Source organism: Humulus lupulus, chromosome 8 (assembly GCF_963169125.1).
Source record: "Humulus lupulus chromosome 8, drHumLupu1.1, whole genome shotgun sequence".
In the NCBI taxonomy this organism is placed as follows: domain Eukaryota; kingdom Viridiplantae; phylum Streptophyta; class Magnoliopsida; order Rosales; family Cannabaceae; genus Humulus; species Humulus lupulus.
The window spans coordinates 104,447,409-104,470,986 of NC_084800.1; the positions used below are offsets into that span (position 1 = coordinate 104,447,409).

General features: G+C 33.9%; 1 protein-coding gene across 4 annotated transcripts; it reads left to right on the top strand.

Moving 5' to 3' along the window:
- The first annotated feature begins 242 nt into the window (after positions 1-242).
- Positions 243-10,085, top strand: LOC133798264 (cyclin-T1-5-like). Of its 4 annotated transcripts, none has more exons than XM_062236500.1 (7): positions 243-586; positions 4,249-4,563; positions 4,898-4,979; positions 5,188-5,322; positions 8,113-8,288; positions 8,365-8,516; positions 8,864-10,085. In XM_062236500.1, exons 2-7 carry the CDS (start codon positions 4,349-4,351, stop codon positions 9,865-9,867), a joined length of 1,764 nt encoding a protein of 587 aa, XP_062092484.1. In that variant the 5' UTR covers positions 243-586; positions 4,249-4,348; the 3' UTR covers positions 9,868-10,085. The 4 variants fall into 4 exon arrangements, with proteins under 4 accessions (XP_062092484.1, XP_062092487.1, XP_062092486.1 ...); XM_062236503.1 differs by having other exon boundaries at positions 4,253-4,563; XM_062236502.1 differs by having other exon boundaries at positions 4,340-4,563.
- Positions 10,086-23,578: the final 13,493 nt, after the last annotated feature.

Here is a 23,578-nt window from a genome sequence, read left to right on the forward strand (position 1 = left end):
AATTAGGGGGAAAAATCCTAATAAGTCTAGTTTATAAAATACAATATCTAATTTTTTTATATCTAAATTTTAACAGCATTAATACTTGTTTTTAACCATTTTTTTTTTCTCAGAAATATTATATTTTAATTTTTTAAAATTCCTAAAAATATGTTTATTTTTCGAGAATCCATTCTGAAAAATATATTATTATATATATTTTTTGTGGCAAATTCTGAAAAAATATTATTGAGTGGTCGTATATCTGCGAAAAAAATCCCTTTCTAATTTCTAGGGTTTTATCACTCTCTAAATCTCCTTTCTCTACCCTCCCTTCCCTTCGAGTTCCCAGTTCCCAGCCGTCACAAACCACAGTAATTCTCTCCTTCTACCGCCGTCTCGCCGCGCCTAGGACCCTGGTTGATCACCGTCTCTCCTGACCGAGTCTAGGACCTGGGTCCTGGCTTTCAGGTTTTCAGTAGTCTCTCGCATCTCGCTCGGACGCTCGGCATCGCATTCTTCTGCCACGCCAGGCTCAGACGTATCTCTAGCTTTGGTCTGGTAGTCTCGCTCGGGCGCTTGGTCTCGCCATTCCCTTCAGTTCGAGGTACATTTATCTGAATTTATACTTGACTTTATGTGCTTTGATCTGCGAGCATAATTTAATCTGTCATCCATATGCTAAGCCTGATATGATTTGGGGTAATAATTTGTATGCCGTGTAATGTTATGCTTTGGGGATTTAATCTTTGCGCTATGGGCTGACATAATCTGGGTCTGTTATATTGTTTCTTTGTAATTCTTGATATATATATTTTTTTTACAAGATGCAGCATAATAGTTAGCACCATCTATGAAAATTCCCTCCCAAGTGACCATTATATTTAATTCCACTGGTGGTTGTAAACCCCATTGCCTGTAAAGTCCATAGATTGCAGAAAAGGAAAACAGGCAACAATCTGGAGTTTGGGATTAGTACCCTACGCAACCATTTGGCCCTAGGGCTGTGTGCAATTACCGTGACAATTATGCTAGTAATAGTAGGAGAAGTTGGATTAGTACCCTATGGAACCATATGTACAACCAATGTATGAAATTTCCATTTAGATTGGAGGATAATAAGCTAAAAAGTTTGTGTTTTTTTTAAATAAACGTGGTGGTGGTAAATTGGCTAAAAGTGTTGGAGGTTTTGTTAGGCTCTTGTGCGCAAATATGATTGTCAATGATTAATTTTCTTTTAGGTTTGTGGAACAAGAGGGTTTTGAATTATTTTCTAGTGTTGCATGTCCCAAGTTTGATCCTCTATCAAGCATAGCGCTTGCAGGGGATATCACGAATTTACAATTATTATGAGGAAAAAAGTTTAGTGTTTTTTTTTTGAAGTTTACAAATAGTCTCCCTAACCAATGACACATGGGATTCTATTCAGAATGCTTGCCATATGGTGTTGACTACTCACTTTATAGATATTGAATAGAAATTGCAAGAGAGGATTTCGAATTTTTAATCACAAGGGAGAGCCAATAGGCAAAGCAATTGAGACTTGCTTAAAACAATTAGATGTTGAAAGGGTTTTTGCAATCACAATTGACAATGCCTCGTTAAGCAATGTAGCTATTTTTCACACATTAAGAAGAGATTGCAAGTTTGGAAGAATGCGATTTGTGATAGATATAAATTTTACTTATTAGGGGTTTGACTTATATCCTATATGTAATTGTGGGTGATGGATTGAGGTATTTGGAGCTGTTTGTAGTGCAATTAAATATGTTATAGGTTCTCTCTCAAGGTTATCAATGCTTGATCTTTAGATGTTTAATCGTTAATAATTTATGAAAAATAGAGGCTTGGAGCACCTACAATGGAGTGCCAAATTGGTGATGCAATATTAAAATATAGCACACTTTATAAAAAAGTTGCTCTAATAGTGTGCCAAAAGCTGTGTCATATTTGGCACATGCTATGGCACGAAATATAACATGATGTATAATTGAAGTAGCATTAATTATTTACTTTTATGCTATTTTTAATATTTTATTATTACTTAAAGACTTTTTATATAATTAGATTTTTAGATTATAATAAAATATAAAAGAAAATTAATACTTTTTTTATATTTTTAATAAATATTAAATGAGCATTAATGTTTGATTCATATTTGCATCAAACTTTTATAATTGTGCATTGGAGCATAGTTGTAAAAATTGTGCCAAACATATCAATTATTGACTTTTTGTGCCAAAATAGCACAATATTTGCATCTCCCATTGGAAATGGTCTTATATCTCACTTCTCCTTGATAAAACACATTAGTGCTAGAACTAGCTTGTATAAACATTGAATATCCCATTGACTTTGATGGATGGAAGCAAAATAGATTAAAGAGAAATCTTTAGTTAGGCTTTCAGATACAACCGAATAACAATCATGCAAGCAAACTAGTGTAACTTCCCACATCACTATGACTGCTTTCCGTATTGACAACTGATCCTGCAAACCAATACGAATCTTTCCAACGTGTTTTATCCTCACTCGCACGCTTTTTGGGAAAATTTCCTTGGGTGCCACCCATCATGAGACTACTTTGGAGTCTCGTGATGGGCTACCGAAAAGAAGATGCATCTTGTTGGCATATGTAGTACCCATCAATCTATTTAAGCCATCTTCAACTGTGTAGTCCCATACGTACACAGTCTTAGAATCATCACACTTGACCTTCCCCAGGCGATGTGGGATTGCACAACTTTACCCGGTCTTTCCCCTCTATGGATCACGGATCTAATTGTCACAATCACTCCCTTAGGGGTCCAACGTCCCCGTCGACCTCACTTCCGACTGGGTCAAGGTTCTGATACCATTTGTAACGTCAAACACACTTAACTTTGGAGTTCACTTTGGAATTCTCAAGTAATGAGCTACCGAAAAGAAGATACATCTTATTGGTATAGGTAGTACCTATTAATCCATTTAAGCCATTTTCAACTATGTAGTCTCATACCTACACAACAGTCTTAGAATCATCACACTTGATCTTCTCCAGGCGATGTGAGATTGCACAACTTTACTCGGTCTTTCCCCTACGGATCATGTGATTCTGACTGTCACAACTAGCAAGTCAAAGAAGTAGTAAATCGCTGCTACCAAACTGAATTACTTCAGAATCTTTTCCTCAAAATAAGAAATAAGAAGAGAAAAAACTGAATTATACTATTCATGTGCTTATTTATAAATCCATTTACACACGGTAGGTCCTAGGGTTATTAACTAGCTCATGTTTTCTATGCATTTTACATTTTGCATGTCCCTGTCCTCCTCATCAATTTGCTAAACATTCTATCAGAATCTCGAACACAAAGATAAAATAATACGCGTGTTGTTTCAGGTACAGAGTACCAAATAGAATAAATTAATTTTGCTATTAATATAGGATTATTGAAAAGAAAGGACTATTCTACCTTGTGTATAAAATGATCCCAAATTTACACGTGTTTGGTCCTATAGGTTTAGCTTGCTTGGAGTATTGTTATTTGGTTGTATTTGAAACTGTCTTTTCTTTTATTCTATCCAACTTATGAAAGTTTTTTACCATTATTATTGTTTCTGTCCATTGAATTTTAAAGGGCTAGTTTTGGTACCAAGTGTTTAATTGAAGGGAGGGGTGATGATGAGGCATAGGCTTCAATTCTTCAGAATATAAAACAGTTAAACGTCTGAATATCAACCATTGACCATTTAAGCCAATCAATCCTAAATAAAAATCATAGTAATACTAAATTATAGCTGAAGTTTAAGTAATATTTTAATTTGAAGTTCAAAGACAGCAATAATGTCTCCTAAAATGCTACAGTTTGTTGAATTTAAAAGGAGTTTGGGTTTGTTTCTAACCACTTAATTGGGAGTTAAATGTTGTAGGTTTCTTCTTACAATGTAAAAATACACTAGGGGTGCTTTTACCAAGCTCAATCAAAACAAGAAAGTGTCCCGAATTTAAAAGAAAAACAGGGAGGCATGGCTTCCCATTAACACCGAGGTACACCTAATGTCCTAAGATGTTATAGTCACTTGCCATGAGGCACTTTTCTAACCACTGGAGCTACGCTTTTCCAAACACTAAATAATATAAACTTGATTATAAGTTCCTCCACCTTGATGTGTATGTCGTGCATACTTTTGGTCACCTTGTAATTCCTAGGATATTGACTTCTAGTATATGTAACTGTGTGTTCCTTGTAAGACTGTCTTTGACCTATTTCAATCATCTGTGGACAGGAAGCTACTGTTTTTTGGTGGTTTAATTTTATACTCAATAAGAACATACGTCTATGATAGACTGATAGTATTAATTTACAATTGGTGAAAGGAGATACATATGGCTGGTGATGGCTCTCATCATGGAACTTATGAAGGTGGTTCTAATAGACATTCTCAAGAAAAGCCCGAGGATGGTGGTCGCTGGTACTTTTCCCGGAAGGAAATTGAAGAAAATTCCCCATCTAGGGGTGATGGAGTTGATTTGAAGAAGGAGACTTATCTGCGCAAGTCATACTGTACATTTCTCCAAGATTTAGGGATGAGACTTAAAGTGTAAGTTTTGTTACTTATAATTTTATTATATGTAAATCATTAAATCATTGTGCTTCTCAATTTTAAGTTGAATGTCAGGTGTTGGGATGAGGTCAAATTATTTTAGTCTTCTACTATATTAATAGGTTTAGGTTTATTAAAAAAAAAAGGTTTAGGTTAAATGATAATAAAAGGTCAGTCCAGGAACCATGCTTTTTTCAGTGAAGATTTAGTTCTTAAACAGCATACTGATGTTGAAAGAAGCCTATCATGTTTATCTTCTTTCATTTCAAAATCTGAGGTATTATGATCATTGATTCAAAATAATGATGATTGTAAGTGTTGTATAATGCAGACCTCAAGTAACAATTGCAACAGCCATAATTTTCTGCCATCGATTCTTCCTTCGTCAATCTCATGCAAAGAATGATAGGAGGGTAAGCCCATATCAAATTCAATGCTGGACTGTTCTATCCTCCCAATAGGTGGTTTTATAGAAGATTTATCATTCCATGCCGATTGGCAACTTCTGAAATGTGTAGAGTCAGGGACAACTGTTAGAAAGGATCAAGTTGGAATTTCATATGAACATACACAGGGAAATTATCTATTTAAGTGCCTAATCGTGTTGTAAATCTTCCACAGACCATTGCAACAGTGTGTATGTTCCTCGCTGGAAAGGTAGAAGAGACACCTCGCCCCCTTAAAGATGTTATTCTTGTTTCATACGAGATCATTAATAAAAAGGATCCCACAGCAGCACAAAGGATTAAACAAAAGGTATGTTTTACTGCTGTAATTATTGTTTCAAATCATTCCTTTATTTATAAATTGATGATATTTTGTTTATGAAGAACTACCTGTCTTGAACTTCTTTATTTGTAGCCTACTTGTTATTTTAGATTTTTATGATGTTTTCCATCGAGTCAACTCTCTTTTCCAGTGACCACAAATTTTTGATTGCCAATATAATTCTTCCTGCTGGTTACAGTAACAGGAAATGCTAATTTATCTCTTTTATGGAGGTGTACTGATTGTAGGGCATGTTGCATCATTAGTAATTAAGTGGATAGCTGTTGTAGGCTGAAATTTAGGGAAGTTTTGAAGTTTGTTCTGGAGTATTTTTTTTTATGGTAGCTGCGACTGTGTAAAAATTTATGTTTGACATGGCTTGTTTGATTGAAAAGGGATTGGCATCAGATCAGGAAATTTTGTGAATTAGAACTGGGATTTGATTATGTTGTGCATGATGCAAAAATTTAAGAACTGATTTATATAAGTTTATGGGTATATATATATATATATCTATGTTTATGTACTTGTATATATATCTATATATATTTGTATATATCTATATATATGTACTTGTACAATACAAGTTGAGAAAATCATGGTTTTTTAGGTTTTAGCTGTGTAGAAGAAAGTTGATTTATTTTAGGAGCAAACATGAGACAAAGAGGATGGAACAAGCATATGCTTGGATAGGTGTCCTTGGCACACTCTTCAAGATGAGGATAAATTTAGCATGCATTGTACAGGCCAAACTTTGTTATATGTGATTTTTCGGTTTTGATGCTGTTTCCTTGAGTGTATTCTATTCTCTTAACCAAAAATTCTTGACTGCCAATATAATTTTTCATGCCAGTGTACTCTGTCTACAATGCAAATTTGTCCCTGTCTTGTTGAACATTGACCATGTTTAGCAATTAAGTGGATAGCTGATGTAGGCCTAAATTTCAGGGAAGTTCTGAAGTTGGTTCAAGAGTACTATTTTGTGGGGTAGTTGTTGGCATGATTGTTGACCAGAAAGGGGAATAGTTTAAGACACTAATTGTTGTCTTTACATTAGGATAGAATTGGAAACTTGATTTTGAACTGCATTGGGTAATGAAGTTTAAGAACTGATTTATACAAGTTTTCAAACTGATGTATATGTATGTGTTCATATTGTGTATACTAGCTGAGAAAATCATGGCTTTTAGGTTTTGTTGGTGTAGAAGACTGTTTATTGGTTTCAGGTTTAAACAAACTTGAAGAGGATCATAAAAGAATGCCTTGGATAGGTATTCTTGATGCATCCATTTAGATGAGGCTAAGTAATGTTTAAATTTATAGACTTTTCTAAAACACTCCTTAAGATGGTGTATACGAATTTAGTCTTGAAGATTTGGTTTGGAAGAGAGTAGTGCTATTCGAAAGCTTAAGTAAGCAAGTTAAGGATTATGCCCCCAAGTAGCTTGGGGCTTGCGCACCGACTCACCAAGGAAAGTTGCATAGCTAACCTTTTTAAATTTCCACTAGAGGTTTGCCTGAGCTAACCTTTTTAAACCTTCCACTTGAGGTGTGCCTGATCCCATGAAGCAGTATAAGAAACTTAAAAAATATTTTTTGCCTTATAATGTATTTTACATTTATACTCTTCCTGTGTTTTTTTTCTCTTGTAAGTAATTACATTTTCACCCTAACTAAAGAATATGCCTGTTAACATATGTAATCTATTTGTTAGCCTATAAGAAAAAACGTGTTAGATGCATTGTTTGGCATGTCATGGCACTGTTATCTATCAAACAGGTTAATTCTTATGCGTAGTAACAGCCTTGATCAATCATATATCCATTGGAACTTTAATTTCTTGTGTTGTTGAATGTTTAAAAAGGCGTTATTGAGGCATTGAGGAAAGGCCTTAAGTCTGACTCCTGGCTTGCCTCCCAGAGGTGGGGCGCCAATTCAATGACACCTCACTGTTTTGTGGGAGGCGTAAGCCTCTCTCATTTCACTAAGCTGCCGTTTGGTACAAGGAGTTTAAAGTTTTTTGATTAATGGAAAAGTTAGAATCATGTAAAATGGTGGTCTGGTTGTGCATGAAAATATTACATTTGATTTTGTTGCACACGAAAAAGTAATAATTTGTAATTTTATTTAATTTCGTGTGTGGGTCTCACAAATTTATAAATGAAAGGAATCTAACACCCACCTGGATGGGTTTATAATGTTGCAGTCTTGGATGATAAAATGAATCGCATGTGATTGAAAAAACTTGAAACTTGTAATAAACAAGTCAGTGTTGTAAGATTTCCATTCTTATATGCTAAGATTATCCCATACCAAATGACTCTTAATGAACCCTCTGGGATCATTTTTACTAGTAGGGTTAAAAGTCATTTTAAAGCAATATTGACAGCCCAGCTTTAAATTTCACTAATGTTCTTATAAGTTTTGCCTTGCCCTGTAGCTTTCCTGCTAAGAAAAAAGAAAAAAAGATAGCTGCATTTTTCTATTTAATTTAAAGTTTTTGACAATTTGTGAGACATTTTATAATATGTGTGAACGGGTAATTACAAATTCAACTCTTAATTTCCAGTATTCTTTTATTTATGATTTATTAGGCTTGATTATTAATGCTTGATATTTTTAGGTACTTGAGAGTACTTTGGTATTTGAATGTTTGAGCCTTGTATGTTTGAGGCTTACCAAGACAACTCCTTGTACTTAAAACCACTTTTTCAAACATTGGTTTATAGTTTCATTATTGATTTTTAATTTATCCATGGATTTGCTTCTATCATACAGGAAGTATATGAACAACAAAAAGAATTAATTTTACTTGGAGAGAGAGTTGTCCTTGCTACTCTTGGTTTTGATCTCAATGTGCAGCATCCATACAAGCCCCTAGTTGAGGCAATAAAGAAGTTCAAAGTAGCTCAAAATGCCCTTGCTCAAGTTGCATGGAATTTTGTCAATGATGGGTATGCTTATCTTAGTTTATTTTAAATGCCCAGTGCCCACTCTTGGTCATGTCATGAAACTGAATGTGGTATGCAGACTTCGGACATCTCTGTGCTTGCAATTTAAACCACATCACATTGCTGCGGGTGCAATTTTTCTTGCTGCCAAGTTCCTGAAAGTAAAGCTCCCATCAGATGGTGAGAAGGTTTGGTGGCAGGAGTTTGATGTCACCCCACGCCAATTGGAAGGTTGGCGTCCTTCTAAGATAGAAATGCTTTTTATACTGGGATCATCTGAATTTCTTCTTTTATGTTGCATACATGATGTGTGATTCTCAATCTTTCATTGATCTATTGTTTTGTGTTTGTAAATGGTGATGATAGGTATATTAAAATTTTGTAGTGACAAGTGATAACTAATCATGAATAGTCGGGACATGAAACTGGTGCATTTGAGAATGTTTTTTTTTCCTTTCTGTGTTCCTTGTTTTGTTTTTCTTCTTTTCATTTTCATCTTTATTGCCAAGTGGAAAACAGTTTATATGAATCAGTAGATTCTGTTGGGTTTTAACTTTATATGCTATGGTTTATTGCAGAAGTTAGCAATCAAATGTTGGAACTATATGAACAAAATCGTGTGCCACCTTCTAGTGACGTTGAAGGAAGTGCTGCAAGTGGTGTTACTCATAGGGCCCCTGTCAAAGCTACAACGAGCAATGAAGAGCATTTGACTAACAACAATCATTCTCATGCTGGAAGTACGAGACCTGGTGTCTTGAAGTCTGGGTTATCTAGGCCAGCATCCGAGTTGTCTCAGGCTGACAATCATGGTGGACCCCCTAGAACGACTGAGAGTCGGAGTAATGACTATGGTAACACAGAAATGAAGAGTGGTTTGGATCACAAAGTTGACAGTGAATTCAGAGATAATCATCATTCTGAATCTAAGCATTTGCCACACCAGGAGAAGGTGGGTGAAGGTCAAACTATATCAAGGCTTGGGGCAGAAGGAGCTGGTGAAGAAGACCAACAAAATAATGTTGGAAGAAGTGAAACAAGAGAAGCTAGAGAATTGAAGGACAAGCATCATGGCAGAAATCCAGAAAATAGACAAAGCACACTTGGCCGGTCACCGCAAGAAGCCTTAAAGATTGACAAAGATAAAGTAAAGGCAGCACTGGAAAAACGGAGGAAGTCAGTTGGTGATGTAACTCGAAAAACAGATGTGATGGATGATGATGATCTCATTGAGAGGGAATTGGAAGATGGCATTGAACTGGCTTCTGGAAATGACAAAAGTAAGCAAGAACGGAGACAAAGTTGGTCTAAGCCCTCAAATAGGCCAGAACACGAGGACTCGCATCAGGTAAAATATCAAGAGTTTGTGAAAGATGAGCATCATCAGAAAAAGGGGCAGACATCAGCTCCGGATATGAACAACGTGGAAGAAGGCGAGCTATCAGTACTGGACGAATCTGGTTATCAGTCGCCTAAGTCTGGCAGCCGCAAGAGAAAAGCAGGAAGCCCACCAACAAATGTAATGGAGGGGAAGCAGCGGCATGATTTTGAGCCTGGGGTAAACCATGATCGGTTTACTTGAAATGTATAAAATGGGTATTATCTTTTTTCCCTACCCTTTGTTAAAACGTACGACGATGAATTTTTGAGAGCAGCCAGTAATTCGACCATTGGACAATTCCATTCACTTTTATGTGATTTATTTGCTGTCCCCCCGACCTTTTTTAATTTATTAATTATAAAAAATGTCATAGGAATATTGTTACATACTTTTGAGAACGTGATAGCATATTCAACTGATATGATCTTTAAAGTTCTTTGAGGAATGTATGTGGTAGCATAAATGATAGTAACTAACACCAACAATTTTTTTTGTTGTTTAACAACGCCCCGGAAGATTCAGTTGGAAGTGTCTGCGGTTAACTTGCTTTTTGATTTACGTCTATTGCAACTCTGTTCTCCTTATAATTTTTTTAGTATATTTTTAAAACACGATGTGCTCTTACATGGACCTTGGCAACACCTTTGCCACGTGTTGACCATTATGTGTGTGCTGATTGCAAAGATGGATCCATACTGGAGTTTCTCCTCCATAAAAAAAGCCCTCTTGGACTGTACATCAAGGTTATACATGTTACTTTCTTAAAGTTGGATATTTTGTATGTCACCCATAAACGCTAAACGAGGCAAGACAGATCCCTTGAACGAGTAAGGCAAGGAAAGACAATAACAGATCACCATCTATTATAATTTTATGTTTATTGTTATAGTTAGAACCAACATGCAATGCAATGCACATTTACTTAATTTTAAAATTATAAATATTGTCTATAATATTAATAAAAAATAATTCACTGTTTTAAAATATATTTATAATGAATTATAGTATATATAAATATTTATATCAATAATCTCTATATATATAACATCTAAACACAATGTTGACATAAATATATATTTACATGACTACATGACATATATATAAAATATAATAACATTTGAAAATAAATTAATAATAGAAATAAAATAAGAATAGAAAAAGTCTCAGTGTAAACAGTAGCATACATACGTTTTTAATATATCTCACAATGTAAACAGTAGTATACATACGTTTCTAATGTATCTCACATACGTTTCTAATGTATATCACAATATCCTTTAGTGAATTTGATGAAGAAAAAAAGTTCCAATTACTTGGTAAAAAACAATCTATTACACAAATTTATAAGATAAAAAAAAGAATTTGATGAAGAAAAAAAGTTCCAATCACTTGATAAAAAACAAACTATTACACATATGTATAAGATAAAAAAATTATATGTATGTATTTATTATTTTAAAATAAATATGATTTAATTAATTAAATTATCATAAAATATTTTAAAAATATTCTATTTTAATTTATTTATTTATTTTTGTTTAAGTTTATATTTGTTTTAGTTTTTTAATTTGGCAGTGACAACAAAAGATTATATATTATATGTTTAATATAATATTAAGTTTAAGTTTAATTAAATTTTATTTAAGTTATAAAATATATGATTTTATTATAATTATAATATCTCAAAAATATTTTATTTTAATTTATTTAAGTTTAAATCATATTTACAATTTACATATTTTTTTTAAATATAAGAATATTCGGTTAATAAAAAAAACATAGTTAAAACTAATAATTTATGTTATCTCCTCTGATAATGATTTGCATGTTAGAAATGAATATAATATATAAACTAAGTCCAAAAGAGAAATTAAAATAATTAATTTTTTGTTTTTTAAGAAAAGAAGAGTTTACTACCAAGCTTTTACAGAAAAGACAAAATGAGTGTAAGAATCCGCCCAAATACAATCTTCTAACCATTAGGAATCCAAGATGTAACCATAGAAGCTTAGCTTTCCATCACCCCCCAATACTAAAACCTAGTTTCATAGCCACTTGGAGACCTGCTTGAATAGCAACAAGTTCAGTCACATTAGCAGAAAAAGTTGTAGGAAAGAGCCCAAGTTGCCTAAATAAACCAACAGAATAGGCTACTACTCCACCAGCACAAACCAAGTCACGAACATCCACAACAGAAGCGTCAAAATTTAGTTTAAACTACCAACTGGAGGAGGCACCCAACTCAAACACACCTGAAATTCACTCGTCGAAGACCATAAGAAACGAAAACCCAAGTGCATGCCGACCATATTACCTAGTCAGAATTGTGAGTAACCAAACAGATCAATGTTTCTATTAAATCAAATCCACCATAAGAGACCAACAAACAGCTCAAACCATCCTTAAATAATTCCCATAAACCTACTTCGTTCCACACAGTTCCAAAAAAATCAATTTTAAATAAAACTCCTTCATTCCCTTCATTTTTTGCTCTGACTCTGCATTTTTTTCACACAGATAACCATTTGGTTTCCAAAATAGTTTGATGGATGAAAAGTTAAGAGCATAACACATCATTGAGTAATGTAACTTGTGAGTTTCTAAAACATGATAAAACATTGACACAAAACAGTTTCGTGTCTAACGTATTTCTAAAGTAGAGTAAAACATTAGAAACCATTATGTTATTAGATGCTACAATATTAAATGATTCGGAACCAAATAGTTTCAATTTTTTTTTGTGTATCTTTGACTTAATGAAACATTAGTTACAGTTGTATTGTTATATTTTGTAATTCTCATTTTTTAGAAACCAAATAGTATCAATTATTAAGTTTAATATCTTGGCACATGAGATAACATATAACATAGCTAATGTGTTTCTAAAACTTATTAAAACCTCATAAACCATCATGTAATCATATCCTATAATGTCAATGTACAGAAACTAAAAATCATGAGACACCATTGAGTAATGTAACCTATGAAATTCTAAAACAGAATAAAACATTAGACACTTTTAGACACAAAATCGTTTCTTGTTTATAAATCTTGGCGTAGAAGACACTATACGAAGAAACTAACTTGTTTCTAAAATGGAATAAAATATTAGACTATTATGTTATTAGATGTTGCAATATTAAATGATTTGGAACTAAATAGCTTCAATTTCTTTGTGTATCTATAGATAAAGTTTGTACAAAAACAGAAACGTGAATAATGCAATTCTCAGCTCAATGGAGGCTGAGGGGAACATTTTCTATAAATACTTCAATGAATACATACACCAATGGAACAGTGCCAAGTGGCCCTACTGATTACAAAGGAAAGACCACTCTAACAGAAAGATATTTACATACCAATAATTGATTAATTACTGCTAATTACAATCAACACAATTAAACAAATAGAAGCTTAGGACAGAGTATTAATCTTAACACCACCCCTCAAACGAGAGGGTGAGGACTTCACACCGAGTTTGGAGACTAGATGTCTGAATCTTGTATGAGATAAACCCTTTGTCATGCAGTCAGCCACTTGATCTATAGAGGGTATATAACGCACGTCTAGTTCTTTGTTGAGTACCTTGTCACGAACAAAGTGAATGTCCAGCTCTATGTGTTTGGTTCGGGCATGATAAACTGGATTAGATGCTAGTGCACTTGCACTTGTGTTGTCACACCACGTTACTGGTTTATCTGGCTGAGGAAAACTGATTTCTCTAAGTAGTGATTCAATCCATGTTATTTCAGCACTTACTTGAGCAAGAGCCCTGTACTCAGATTCGGTGCTTGATCTTGAGACAACTGACTTCTTTTTGGATGACCAAGACACAAGAGTATCTCCCAAGTATACGCAATAACCTCCTACTGATTTCCTGTCGTCAACATTGCTGGCCCAGTCAGCATCTGAATAACCAGTGATATGCATTCTATCACTACTGCATATGTGAAGTCCATAAGTGCGAGTTCCCTTTAAGTATCTCAAGATGCGTTTGGCTGCTTTCCAGTGTTCATCAGTCGGTGTTTGAAGGAATTGACTGAGAAAGTTTACTGCATAGCTTATATCTGGCCGAGTGTGACATAGGTACTGCAATGCGCCAATTAGACTTCGATAGACTGTAGGGTGTTCCATCTCTTTTCCATCAGTAATGGATAGATTTTTCCCAGTGACAGTAGGGGTTGGACAAGGTTTCAGGTGCTGTAAACTATTTCTTTTTAGCAAGTCATCAATATATTTTGTCTGAGTGAGATAGAGCCCAGTATCATCCCTTGTTACTTCAATTCCCAAGAAAAACTGAAGCTGCCCGAGATCTTTGAGAGTGAAGTTTTTGTGTAATTGCTGCACGAACTCATGTAATTTTTTACTGTTGTTCCCTGTCACAATGATATCGTCTACATAGATTAAAACCAGAATAATGATATGTTTGTCGATGAAGAAGAATAGGGAGGTGTCTGCTCTTGAATTTTTGAAACCCCAGTCAATAAGTGTGGTCTTTAACTTGTCAAACCAAGCTCTTGGAGCTTGTTTTAGCCCGTACAGAGATTTGTGCAGTTTGCACAAATAATTTGGTTTTTCAGAATCTTCAAACCCCTCAGGCTGGCTCATATAAATGTCTTCCTCGATATGCCCATTTAGAAAGGCATTGTTTATGTCTAACTGTTTAATTTCCCAGTTCCTTGATACTGCAATGCTTAAGATTATTCTCACTGTTGATGCTTTGATCACATGACTGAAAGTCTCTCCATAATCCAACCCGGCCCTTTGGTGGAAACCTTTCGCCACTAGACGCGCCTTGTATCGCTGAAACGACCCATCAAAATTTTTCTTTATTCACAGTACCCATTTACAAGGGATCAGATTATACTTGGGCTGTCTTGGAACCAAAGTGTAAGTATTGTTGGCCTTTAGAGCATTTATCTCATCCTCCATTGCTTGTTTCCAGCCGCTGTGAGTCAAGGCTTCCGAAATGCTACTTGGTTCCTCATCAATCGGTGTCCACCTCGAGCTATATAAGTAAGTTTTGGGCTTGAAGATACCTGCCTTTGATCTGGTAATCATTGGGTGTAATGAAGCTTGTGTCGAATTTGTCCCTGCATTTTGAAGTTCTGAATCATTTGGCTCATTTTCAGCTCCAGTAATCTCCGTCGAGCCACTTTCAGAGTCCAGAATATTGCTGTCAACTTCAGGCAACACAACTCCATGATCAATTGCATCACTAGAGCTAGCTGAATGTAAAGGACTAACCTCTTGATGTGAAGATGCTGCTGCTGGGAGTGATTCAGATGATGCTTGGGACGATAAGGATTGGTTTCTGTTTTGAGTTGTTTTTCTATGAAAGGGGCTGAAGTGTATATTGGGAAGTTGAGACCAATTTTCATTTTGTATAACCAGTTCTTTTTCGGGTGCTAGAGTGTTTAGGAAACCTGTCTCAAATGGGAACTCTCTTTCATTAAAGACCACATTTCTAGATATGTATATTCTCCCAGTAGTGCTCAAGCACTTATAACCCCTGTATGAGTCATTGTACCCCAAGTTTACACATTTTAACGAATGAAATTGAAACTTATGGTTTTGGTATGGTCTAATGCATGGGTAGCAGGCAGCCCCAAAAGTTTTGATTTGTTTATAATCTGGCTTTTTACAGTAAAGTGTTTCAAATGGGGATTTGTTGTGCAAGGTAGGAGTAGGAAGTCTATTTATCAGATACACAGATGTTTGAAATGCATCAACCCAATACTTAAGTGGCATTTTTGCTTGAGCAAGAAGTGTGAGTCCCATTTCTACAATATGTCTATGTTTTCTTTCAGCTCTCCCATTTTGAGCTGAAATGTGTGGACAAGAGTGTTGAAATAAGATGCCATTTGTTTTGACAAGATTTTCGAAAACTTGGTATTCACCACCCCAATCACATTTGATGCTTTTGATTTTAGTTTCAAACTGGTTCTCAACAAAGGCTTTAAATTCAATAAATGCATTTAAGGCATCTGATTTGTTTTTCAAGGGATAAAGCCAAGTATATCTACTAAAATCATCAATGAAATGTATGTAAAATTTGAAGTTTGTGTTGGATGCGATTGGGGCAGGTCCCCACAGGTCGGTATGGATCAAATCAAGTGCTTTGGAGGCTCTATACGATGACAATTTAAAGGGTAATGCATGAGATTTACCAAACTGACAGGCTTCACAAAAGTTTTCTATTTCATGTTTTGGAATTTTTACATTGTTGGACTCACAGACAATCTTAAGAACTCTAGATGATGGATGGCCTAGGCGCCTATGCCACACATCCTTCTTGGAAACATAGACATTGGTTGGCTTAGCAACACTTAATTTTGAAACATTTAAAACACCCAAAAAGTATGGAGAATGTGTTTGATTACAACCCGAAAAGTTTGATGAGGATTTGAACTGGTAGAGACCATCTTTAAGCACTCCTTCCAGCAGCACCTTCCTTGTGTGTTTGTCCTTCACAAAACAATAACCAGAATGAAACTCCACAAATACATTGTTATTAGCAGTCAAACTTGAGACACTAATTAGATTTTTTGCAATATCTGGAACCAGTAACATATCTTTCAACAACAATGATTTAGACATATCATTAGTTTCTAATTTCCCAACACCAAAATGAGAAATACTTAGTTGATTACCATCACCTATAATCAACTTTTCCTTACCACCATACTCATGTTTTTGGCTCATGTTACTCTCATCTGCAGTCACATGGTTGCTAGCTCCACTGTCCACAAACCAAGCTTCACTGTCAATTACCTCTGGTGAAGCAATGTACGCAGCAGCTTGTTGAGTCGGTTTCTGGCTTGGATTACTGTTGGCTTTCGGATCTGACCCCATATAGGCCTCATCGAATATGTTGTAACAAATAGCTGCCGAATGCCCATAACGTCCACATACTTGACAGGTGGGTTTCGACCCATTGGATCTACCTCCACGACTTCTTCCACTGTTGCTCGCACCACCCCGAGAGTAGTTGCTGCGAAACCCACTTAGGTGATTCTGAGTTGGACCGTGATTGTTGCTTCCCCTTCCTCGACTGCTGAAGTTGGACCGATTTGCAAAGTTTGCATTCGGAGTGTGGCCTGATTTGAGATTACTATTGATGCTCAGATTCTGAAGTCTCTCCAGCTTGTTGTCAAATGCGAGGAGGATCCCTTGTAGTTCTTGCCAAGAGGTAGAGGTACGAGCTTCGATCTGCAAGACAATGGGTAGATACTCAATGTCCAGTCCCGATGTCACATTTGAGATGAGTTGGCTCTCTGGATAGGGCTCTCCCGCGAGTGCTAATGAATCTACCCAACTCTTCTTCTGCTTCAGGTATTCCTCCATGGGTGTCGCACCTTTTCGAGTTGTTTGGATCAAGGTTCTGGTCTCATCCATTTTTGACTTCGAATGGGCTCCATACAGATTTTCCAGGGCTTTCCAGAGAGTAGCAGCTGACTCACAACCCATAACCTCGGTAACTATTCCTTCAGACATTGAGCTGTATAACCAACCCATCAAAAGTTGATCACCCACAATCCATTGTTCAAATTCTGGGTTAATGGTTACTCCAAATCCTGGCTCTCCTTCTACTGTTGTTTGAGCAGGAACGTATTCTGGGGGGCAGGGACGTGTGCCATTGACAAAGCCATCCAATCGATGACCTCGAATCACAGTAGACACCATTGTTTTCCATAGGACATAATTCTTCCTGTCAAGCTTCAATGGAAAAGGCTGATTCAGTGTGCTGAACGGTTGAGTAAAACTTTGTGGAGCTAGAGCAGACGAACTTGCAGCACCTGCTGCGGCTGTAGTGGTGGCTTGAGGAGTCTGAGAATGTGAGGACATGATGGGTACAGAGGGAACCTGCTGCTCTGATACCAAGATAAAGTTTGTACAAAAACAGAAACGTGAATAATGCAATTCTCAGCTCAATGGAGGCTGAGGGGAACATTTTCTATAAATACTCTGTCAATGAATACATACACCAATGGAACAGTGCCAAGTGGCCCTACTGATTACAAAGGAAAGACCACTCTAACAGAAAGATATTTACATACCAATAATTGATTAATTACTGCTAATTACAATCAACACAATTAAACAAATAGAAGCTTAGGACAGAGTATTAATCTTAACATCTATGACTTAGTTTTATATTAGTTACCATTCTGTTATTATATATTTTCTAATTCTCAATTTTTAGAAACCAAGTAGTATTTAGTTCAATGTCTTGGCATATGAGATAACATATATAATGTAACAAATGTCAAAAGCAAAAAGAGTAGATGACTTTTAAAATACTCAAGGTTTTTAAAATAATGCACTTTTATACTTAATTTTTTTTTATAATAAAAATACCCAAAATTACTAAAATGTAACATTTAAATGCCAAAACTTTTTTTTGACGAGAAGAATATCCAAAATTTCTAAAAATAAGCATTTAAATACCCAACATTTAAAAAATCACAGCTAAAAGACTTTTAAAATAAAAAAAAGTGATTGAACATAATTATTTTTAACTGTTTGGGTATTTAAATGCTACATTTTAGAAACTTTGGGTATTTTTTTCTATTTTTTCCGCCAAAAAAAATTTGGGTATTTAAATGTTATATTTTAGCAACTTCGACTATTTTTCCCGTAAAAAAAAATTGAATACAAAAGTGCAACATTTTAGAAACATTGATCATTTTTGCCGTTATTTACTCAAAACAAAAAATAGAAATTAAAAAAGAAAGTGATAGGCTACGAAGGAGAAAGTACATTTGATTAAAATAGAAGTTACTAAAAATCAAATTAAATGAAGTGTATTAATTGTTAAACAAAAATAGACTGTATAATAGAATAGAAAAATTATTACATATATAAAATAATAATTTTATTTTAAATATGTAGATATTTTGTTAAAGATGTTATAAAACTATTAAGAATGCTGAGATATAAAATATAATGAAAAGAAATACAGAGTAATAGAGAGATATGTAAAGAGAAAGTAAAACTCTTGTGTTTAATTTCAATGGGGAAATAACCCCTATTTATACAAATAAATATGCCCTAAGGAAATCAGGTAATTACTCTGAATATAATAAAAAAATAATGCTGATATTTTACTTTAGGTAACCTAGTGATTCTTCATTATTATGAACATCCATATATATATATATATATAATATTTATAACACTTCCCCTTTGATGTCCATGAAAACTTTCTCATTAAAAACCTTGCCAGAAAAACCCAGTGGGACAAAAACTCGGCCAAGGGAAAAAGAGTGCAGTGTGTATTTACTCCCCCTCATTTCGACGCTCTTGAAGATCCTTTAATCGACACATTCCGATCTTATGTACCATCTTCTCAAACATTGATGTTGGTAATGACTTTGTAAATAAGTTTGCAAGATTGTCACTTGATCGAATTTGATGAACATCAATATCGCCACTCTTTTGAAGGTCATGTGTGAAAAAGAATTTAAGTGACATGTGTTTGGTTCTATCTCCTTTAATGCACCATCCTTTTAGTTGAGCGATACATGCAACATTATATTAGTAGAGAACTGTTGGTACTTCTTTGTTGGGTGTTAACCCACATGTTCCTCAGATATGTTGTGTTATTGATCTCAACCATACACATTCTCCACTTGCCTCATGAATTGCAAGTATTTCAACATGATTTGAAGAAGTAGCTGCTAGAGTTTGCTTTGTTGAATGCCAATATATTGTAGTGTCACCACATGTGAACAAATAACCTGTTTGAGATCTAGCTTTATGTGGATCAGATACATATCCCGCATCTGCATAACCAACTAGTTGTGACCCACATTTATTTGAATAGAATAACCCTTGATCAATAGTACCCTGAAGATAGCGTAGTATATGCTTAATCCCTTTCCAATGTCTATACGTTGGAGTAGAGCTATATCTTGCTAACAAATTTATAGAAAATGCTATATCAGGTCTTGTGCAGTTAGCAAGATACATTAAGGTTCCTATTGTACTAAGATATGTCACTTCAGAACCAAGAAGCTCTTCATGTTCTTCTCTGGGCCGGAAGGGATCCTTTTTCACATCAAGTGATCTAACCACCATTGGACTACTCAATGGGTGTGATTTGTCCATATAAAACCGTTTCAAAATTTTTCCGACATATGTTGATTGATGAATAAAAATTCCACCCTTTAAATGCTCTATTTGTATACCAAAACAAAATTTTGTTTTTCCAAGATCTTTCATCTCGAACTCTTTCTTTAGATATCCTACAACTTCTGAAAGTTTTTCAAGAGTTCTAATAATATTTAAGTCATCAACATATACAACTATGATAGCAAACTCAGAACCTGATCTCTTTATCAAAACACAGGGGCAAATAGGATCATTTTGATAACCTTCTTTTAACAAATATTCACTAAGTCGATTGTACCACATGCGCCCATATTGTTTTAGTACATACAATGATCTTTGTAGTTTAATTGAGTACATTTCACGATGACTTGAATTATATGCATCAGACATCTTGAATCCTTCAGGGACTCTCATGTAAATATCACTATCTAGTGATCCATACAAATAGGTTGTGACTACATCCATTAAATGCATATCAAGATTTTCATGAACAACCAGGCTAATCAAATATCTCAATGTAATTGCATCCACCACAGGAGAATATGTCTCTTCATAATCAATACCCTGTCTTTGAGAAAAGCCTTGTGCTACAAGTCATGCTTTGTATCTTACAACTTCATTTTTTTCATTTCTTTTTCGCACAAACACCAATTTGTATCCAATAGGTTTTACACTTTTAGGTGTTTGGAATACTAGTCCAAATACTTTGCGTTTAGCAAGTGAATTCAATTCTAATTGAATTGAAACTTTCCAATTTGGTCAATCTTTTCTATTTTGACACTCTTTAACAGATTTAGGTTCAAGATTCTCATTTTCATTTACAATTTCTAGCGCTACATTATAAGCAAAAATATTGTTGACAGCTACTTCAAGTCGGTCCCATTCTTTTACTGTATTGGCATAATTAATTGAGATCTCATTATTTTTAATATTTGCAGGTACCTGAATCTCTTCAAGAGATTTGTGATTGTTTATGACAGCCTCTTCATTATGACCATGCTGATTATTTGCTCCTTTTCTTTTTCGAGGATTCTTATATTTGGAACCAACTGGTCTACCACACTTCAAGCGTGCTTTAGACTCATTAACATATCGTCCTTTTGGGACTTCAATTCGAATTGGAGCATTTTCAGTTGGAACATGTGATTTTGTAATTTTCTTTGGGTCAGTGAATGCATCTGGTAATTGATTTGCAATATTTTGTAAATGAATTATTCTTTGAACTTCAAATTCACATTGACTTGTACAAGGATCAAATTGAGATAATAATTGTGCATTCCATGTAGTTTGTTTTTCTAGCTGTTTCTTTTCTCCTCCCTCTAAAGCTAAGAAAATTGTCTCATCAAAATGACAGTCAGCAAAACGTGCTGTAAATATATCTTCGGTCATGGGTTGAAGATATTTAATGATAGAAGGAGATTCGTACCCAATATATACTCCCAGACTCCTTTAAGGACCCATCTTAGTTCGTTGTGGTGGAGCAATTGGAACATACACTGCACAACTAAAAATTCTTAAATGAGAAATATTTGGCTCCTGACCAAAAGCTAATTGTAATGGAGAGAACTTATGATATGATGTTGCCCTAATGCGCACAAGTGCCGCTGCATGTAAAATGGCATGTCCCCAAGCTGAAATGATGAGTTTTGTTCTCATAAGTAATAGTCTAGCAATTAACTGGAGATGTTTAATAAATGATTTTGCTAAGCCATTTTGTGTATATACATGAGCAACATGATGCTCAACTTGTATCCCTATTGACATACAATAATCATCAAAAGCTTATGTAGTAAATTCACCAGCATTATCTAGACAAATAGTTTTTATTGCATAGTTTGGAAATTGTGCTCGTAATCGAATTATTTGGGCAAACAATCTTAAAAATTTGTGCAATTTTCAAACTTTGATTTCTTGTACAAAGTTTATGAGTTTTATACAAAAAAAAAAAAAAAAAAAAAATACACACACACAAACAATCATTAACATACAAAAATCATGAACAATATTCTTTTAACATTACACATACATAAAATTTAAGCATGCAAACAATTATGCTACCATCCAATTAACCTATCTAACATATAAAAAAATCACATACATGTATATAAACATATAAACTTGTAGGATTTCTTTTATATAAGTCTATATGCATGTTCTCTATTGCACAAAATAACATACAATAGAAAACATAAATACATGCATATAAGTGATTTTCATAGACACGTGAATAATCATTAGGTTGATGTTTTTGTTCATTGAGTAATAAAAATGGAAGAACTGAATTGGGTTTTTGAATGATGTTGGTTTATTTTATTATTGATATTTGGGTTTAATGGGATGATAAAGTTTATGAGTTTTTGGGGTCTATTTTCTTAAGCTTGAGAAGAAAAAAGAAAAAAAAAAGGAAGAGGAAGAATATTTCAATGGAGATGATAAAGATTCTGGTAATGGGGATGAACGTGAAGGAGAGGAATTATTATTTTTCTTTTAGTATTTGTTTCTAATCAATTAGATTTTTGTATTATTAAAAGAATTTAGACTTTGTTTTTTTTATTAATTGATTGTAATTAATTAGATATTATTTTTTATTACTTAAATTTTATTTGTAATTATTTTTTTATTTTAAAAATCAATTAATAAGAATTATTAAAAAATTATGATATAGACAAATAGTAGAGTGACACGTGGTATCCTAATTAGCCTAAGTTGTATTTAACAGGTTGGTGGTAAGAGATGCAAGAGAAATGTATATATTCTTTTGTTTGTTCTTCTGCATGTTCTTAAATTGTTCATTATTCTCTGCCCTTTTTCTATTTGTTGAAACTTGAAAGAGAACATTTAGACAATGTTTATATACAATAAATAAATAGAAAAGAAAAAAAAAATTAAAAGATCTTTTTACTATCTTCCCTGTTTCTATTGAAAGAGAATCTTAAGTAATACATGAGTGAATGAAAAAGAGAAAAAAATTAATAAAAGGCTTCTAATTTTTTAGATTTCAAATTTGCTTGCTTAGAGTTGAATTTATTTGTAGTAATAGATATTGTAATTTACATTTGATTTTTAAAAATAGAATATTTAGTCTGGTAATTTTTATTGATCACGAAGAATTAACTCAAAGTACATATATATTAATTTAATTTTGAGAAGTTTTGTTTATTCTTAGATTAATTGTTATTAGGTGTCCATTTTATTTTTCATTGATTGTATTGAGAATAAGATTATAATGGAGTGATTTTCAAATAATGAAAACACGTGAAAACATATTATAATAGAGGGAGCGTCTATGGTACATCACGCAAATATATTATATTGGTACATCACGCACAATTTTTCACATGTGGAAGAGTCTTGACTCTAGTTTTTATTTTTTATTTTTTTAAAATAGTGTTCATTATAATTATAGCGAAACCTTCCACAAATTTTTAAAATTTCTGAATAAGTAAATGCTGAAAATATAGTTTGAATAGTTTTTTAAAATAGTATTAATTATAATTTCTGAATAAGTAGCACGCATACTTATTTTTATTTGTTTATATCTATTACTTATATTACAAGCATTGATAGTCAATGAGGAATTCTTTTTCTGTTTTATTTTTTGCTACCTCAAAATCAACACTGTATATTCATACTACTTTTTAGCAAAATCTAAACCCTCCATTAAAACTATTATTCATTTGATCATATACAATACTAAGATGACATTATATATTTCTTAGATGGAAAATGGATTTTTGCGGCATAAATACTTAATATTTTATATTTGATACAGTTAAATACTTAATTTTTTATTTTT

Excerpts from the sequence above, each read along its gene's own strand:
- LOC133798264 (XM_062236500.1), top strand. The coding sequence starts at position 4,349 with ATGGCTGGTGATGGCTCTCATCATGGAACTTATGAAGGTGGTTCTAAT. Across the intron at positions 4,564-4,897 it reads TTAGGGATGAGACTTAAAGT|ACCTCAAGTAACAATTGCAA; the intron begins GTAAGTTTTGTT and ends TGTATAATGCAG. Across the intron at positions 4,980-5,187 it reads ATGCAAAGAATGATAGGAGG|ACCATTGCAACAGTGTGTAT; the intron begins GTAAGCCCATAT and ends AATCTTCCACAG.